The following is a 5466-nucleotide window of genomic DNA, read 5'->3' as shown; positions in this document are numbered from 1 at the left end:
AAAGAAGAAAAAAAGGTGTTTCCGAAGTATAGCCTTCGGCGAAAAACTGTATTATCGCATAAATGTCATAATACGATCGGAGCGCAGAAACAATTGTCAGTATTAATTCAATATCTCGATATGTTGACATCACGGTACATTTAACATTACGATAACATTTTTTTTCTGCTGCATTATATGTAGGATAACAAAATGCAGACTTCGGATTTGTGAGTTAAAGCGTAAACAAGAACGGAAATGAAACTTCCAATAATGGTTGGGCGTTACGGAGTGAAACGGCGACGAAGTCGCGGTTCAACCTACCGCAAATTCGTCGGGCCATGTGTCCGAGAAATTTGATTATTTTCTCAACCCAATTAACAGCCATCATTTGGTCTGTGATACTTTCCAAGAGGAAAACGGTTAAAACGAATCTCGTCATAGATCGTTAAAATGTTTTTACGACCCTAGCTGAGATTTCGCGTTTTACACGTGGAAGTATTCTTCGTCCGCAAAGAAATGCGAGAATGACGAATATTATGCTGTTGGAAAAAATCCTCCGTGAAAAATCTGGTATTGTAAAAATTTTATTCACGCTCTACGCATTAACCGTATCATTTGATACGTTTTATTTATATTCAATTACGGAGTCATCTAAAGAAATTTATTTATTATATGTAAAGAAATATATTATTTTATTTAACGCTTTAAATAGAGGAATTAAATAAACTTTTAATTGCAAACTGTTGCGCAAGAAGATTTAAAAAAATGTCTAAAATATTTTTCTATTACAAACTTGGAATTCACAAGTCACGCAGTCTAAAATGTGATTAGATCATGTCAAGATCTCCTGCGTTACGTCATCTCCAGAGCGGATCTATAAATATTCTCGTCCTACATTTTCTTTGAAATTGATGTATAAACTGATGTCAATTTAAGATATGCAAACAAATATTTTTAGAATATAATTACAATGCAATAAAGTGAGAGTCGCATTTATTGCCAATTATTTTATTTTAAAAAATAGCTATCACAAAAAGATAAATCAACGAGAGGCGAAGATTACAGGTAACGGATACAGGAAGTTTAATCAAACGCGCAAAAACAGAGAATACCGGTCCTCTGGCAACGCCTACACATATGTACAAACATTTGTCTATGCTTCAAATAAAAAGCGTGAAAGCTGGTAGACCGTTTATTGCATGTGCAACATTAAAACTTACATACATTCTCCGTGTTTCTTTTTCATTATTTTTTTTTCATAGGTTTTATCTGCAAATACTTGATATACGATATATGTATATTTTTTTATTTTTTTTTAAATCATTGCAAGTGTGTTTGATTATCCGTTTCGTGCAAACGTCGAGAAGCGCAATTTTGCTCGAGTCACGCTCGTTTTCCGATAACCGATGTTTCTCCAATGAGAAACTCGACTACAATCACAGATACCAGAAAAAGAAAGTAATTTCCTTCAAACTGATATTCAGGAATAAGTAAATCTAAAGAGAAATATATCGCGAAATGTCCAACATACATGTAAGCTGTGTTATTAGTCGCGAGAATATCATCAATAGATCTGTAATAATCATAGAAATTCATATCCAAATGAGATGCAGTATTATTGGTAGCCCGATGCTAGTAACACAATGCATTGCTTTCATGGATCTACATTATGCAATGTGCTCGATGTATTAGGAATTATAGAGAGTTAGTTTCTGCACTCAGAGATTTTATCATGTATATCAGTTTGCTCAGTAACACAACTAGTGGAATGTTACTAAATCATATATGATCCAATGGAATTAAATCCGCTTGAGTTACAGGCTTATCTTAATTTTCGCTATATTCTTTACGAATCAACAAGAAAATAAATATATCAGGGATAAAAATCAAATTATTAAAGAATAATATTTAATTTTTGAAGAGACGACACTTTATTGATCTTGTATCTAAAATTTTGAGGAAAATGCGGTTTTTCATCTTTCCAATTTCGCTTGGATTTAGTTACGCTGTGATACTACAAACGCAAAGCTTCTCCGAGTTTCGGTTTCTATCAAAGATGTGGTTTTTCATATCTCCGACATTATTTCGTTATTTAGTCACACTGTAATGCTACGGATAACGAAATAGAGATATATAACTGAGTTAATGATGTTTCATCATCCCTCTCAAAACGTTTACCTGTCCGTAGGTTCTAATCCTATTTCATCCCACTCTACCTGGTCTTGTTTACAGCCTTTAAATTTAGATTGGATTTATGGCAGACAAGTTATAAATCCTTTCATCATACACTGTCACTCGCAGAACGTTACATGTATATAGAGCATTCGGGGTATCGAACGCTACCTTTAACATCGTGTCACTTGGATGAAAAGAAATGTGTAAGAGAAAGAGAAAAAGAGTAATCGTGAAATATCAACATTATAAAAATAAATACTTAATACAAGTACATACGCAACGATTTTTAAAGAATGCGGATGCGGGAAAAACATTTCTGACTGATCAATTTTCAATCAGAAATGTTACGATTACCCTTTCGCTTTCGTTGCGTTACCTTTTCACATAACTCGCCATCTTCACGTCACAGTTATCCTTCCATAAAATTATATCTCAGAGTTTACAGTGGCACATGGCAAAGACAGGTCGAAATTGTGAAATGATATAGTGAAGCAAAACACGGAAAATAGCGTGGGCCATGGCCAACTAAAGTTTTCGAAGCAAGAGGTAGATAGCTATTATCGATCGTATAATCAACGATAATTGTACTTCATGTCTTGTAATTTTTTCTGTAATAATTGATATCTCTCTCGACGATCTTAATTATTATTTCAGCTTTTATTAAGATTTATTGTGATTTCAGTCTTTCATCTTAAAGTTATCAATGTTTTTTTTTTTATCAAGAGAAACAGCCGTGATACATTGATGGTACAAAAGATTTAGTTAGCAATTTGTCAATCCCCGTATCGGAGGATTAATCCGTATCCTTGCTTGAACTGATATCCTTGCACGTAGCCAATGGCATATCTCCTCTGTGTGAATTGTGTGAAATGTTTCGTAATCGATTAACGGCCAGCAAATATATATCTACATATATGAAAGATTACGCCTATGTGTTCTAACGCGTTCCATGAAGCAGCAATACAGCGATGCTCATTGAACATTTGAAACTGTATCGTAAATTGTAACGATCTGTGTGTAAAGTGCTCTCTTATAGGATTACAAATTTCAAAAGAGCACTACGAGTAATACGTTGACAAACAACTTTGTGCGCACAGCACTTTACTTTACAGACGCGAAATATAATCTACTGGATAAATAGGATTTAGAGGATACAAACTGATTAAAGAGGCAAGTTGTCGAAAGTTGGTTTATATTTTGATTAGTTTTCAAGAACATTTCAAGAAAATGAAATAAAGCAAATGAGAAATTCAAGAGTTCATTTCTGACACGTGTCACCCAAGTTGCAACTGTTTGCAAATAGCTATTATGAAATAACGCAACATGGAATAACATAAGCTGTTACTGAAATTTTTTATAATATAAGTTTTTAATAGCACAAGAAAAATAATATAAATAAAGATAATATAAAATAGTATAATATGAAGAAAAATAACATAAATACATTTTTACAATCGCGTAAATTTGCTTACACTATTTATATATGTAAAATTTCGTTTGCTTTACTATAGCAATAGAAAGTGTATTTATTTAATTAATTTTCAAACTTCATATTCTACTGTAGACTTGTAATTGAAACAAATTCATCGATTTTTTGGTGCATAAAAAAAGATTTTAAAAAAATTAATTTACATGAAAAAATAATAGATTTCAAAAAAAGATCTTGAAACTCAAATGAAGAAGCAAAAAAAACTTAGAACAAACGAAGCGGGCAAAATCTAATACTAAACTATATCAATTAACAAAAGTATAAATTCCAAAACTCAATATGTACGAATGTATAAAGTATAAATATGATAATTAAGAAAAAAGTTAATAAATATATTAATTAAAATGTTTTAATAAATATGTTAATTTAAAAATGTAATAAATATGTTAATTCATAATTAATTTGAATTAAAATGATTTTTACGTGCAGTTTCTTTATTTTGTCTTAATTTACGGCCACTTTATCTCATGTGATTTGTCATTTTATCTTGATAATAGATTCTCAATTATCTATCCTGTTTGATTCTTCTAAAAAGTTTGATCTTTCTAAAAAGAAGTTCCATTTGGAACAAAAATTAAACTTTTAATATTTAAATAAATATCGTTTTCGTCGCTAATAAACTGTAGTTTGATTATGCAAAAAAAAAATAAAAAAGAACAAAATGTGAAAAATATTTTATCTAATTTCTTCTATATATTATTCGTTAATTTTTAAATAATACATACAACTTATGTGTGTGTAACACGCATATTTGTCGGAATATCTGTTTTATGCGTTAAATATCGGTTGCATTAAGTAGTAATAAATTGCAACATCACGTCGGACTTTTAATATTTCAATAAATATCGTTTTCATCGCTAATAAACTGTAGTTTGATTATGCAAAAAAAAAATAAAAAAGAACAAAATATGAAAAGTATTTTATCTAATTTCTTCTATATATTATCCGTTAATTTTTAAATAATACATATAATTTATGTGTGTGTAACACGCATATTTGTCGGAATATCTGATGTTTTATGCGTTAAACATCAGTTGCGTTAAGTAGTAATAAATTGCAACATCACGTCGGGCTTAGTTGATTATAATATTATAAAGGATTATCATCTCACAGTCAATTTAATAAACCTCCAATTATGGAATATTTATTCACAGAGTTTATAATCCATGTTATTATCGACTTTGTGTGTTTACATGGTATTTTATACGTTTATTCAATTGTACTTATATATTGAAAACGGAGCTTTTCCGCGTCCACAACCAACGATAAATAAACTAGTTTCAGCTTTTTGTACGTAAAAATATTAAAAATCTCATTAACGTTTCTCTTTATTTTACAGCTGATGCACCTAACTGTCACTGGCATTGAACGCTCTGTAATTTCGATAACGGAAAAAGGAAAGATCAAAATGCAAAGAGGGTCATATTCTCGTTAACGGCGGAAAAAAACGTTGGAATTGAAACGAAATGGCAATGTCGTGGCCATACGCGACAAGTGCCTCGCCATTCGATGCCTCGATTACGATGTTGATGACGACACGATTAACGCCGTTGGCACTAACGCCAAATTATACAATGGAAGCCAGTGACTTTGCTGGCAATATCACGAGCGATACCAACGGGCAGGAGCAGAAATACACACCGTACAGCGAGCGACCAGAAACGTATTTCGTGCCGATCATCTTTCTTTTGATCCTGCTAATCGGTCTCACGGGAAATGGCGTGCTTGCTCTTACGATCCTTCGACACACAAACATGAGAAACGTACCTAATACGTATGTCCTCTCGCTGGCGCTTGGGGATTTATTGGTACGTAACATT

The 5466-nt window shown here is 31.9% G+C and overlaps 1 protein-coding gene across 1 annotated transcript in view; it reads left to right on the top strand.

Annotated features, from left to right (window-relative positions):
* Positions 1–4991: 4991 nt before the first annotated feature.
* Positions 4992–5466, top strand: part of LOC105456133 (neuromedin-B receptor-like) — a 5039-nt gene continuing 4564 nt past the window's right edge. Inside the window, exon 1 of the mRNA XM_011699952.1 lies at positions 4992–5458. Within this exon, the coding sequence (XP_011698254.1) occupies positions 5113–5458 (346 nt within the window). The 5' untranslated portion in view covers positions 4992–5112. The remainder of the gene's footprint in view (positions 5459–5466) is intronic.

Source organism: Wasmannia auropunctata, unplaced genomic scaffold, assembly GCF_000956235.1.
Source record: "Wasmannia auropunctata unplaced genomic scaffold, wasmannia.A_1.0 LD335767.1, whole genome shotgun sequence".
In the NCBI taxonomy this organism is placed as follows: domain Eukaryota; kingdom Metazoa; phylum Arthropoda; class Insecta; order Hymenoptera; family Formicidae; genus Wasmannia; species Wasmannia auropunctata.
This window is presented reverse-complemented; position numbering and strand designations above follow the sequence as displayed.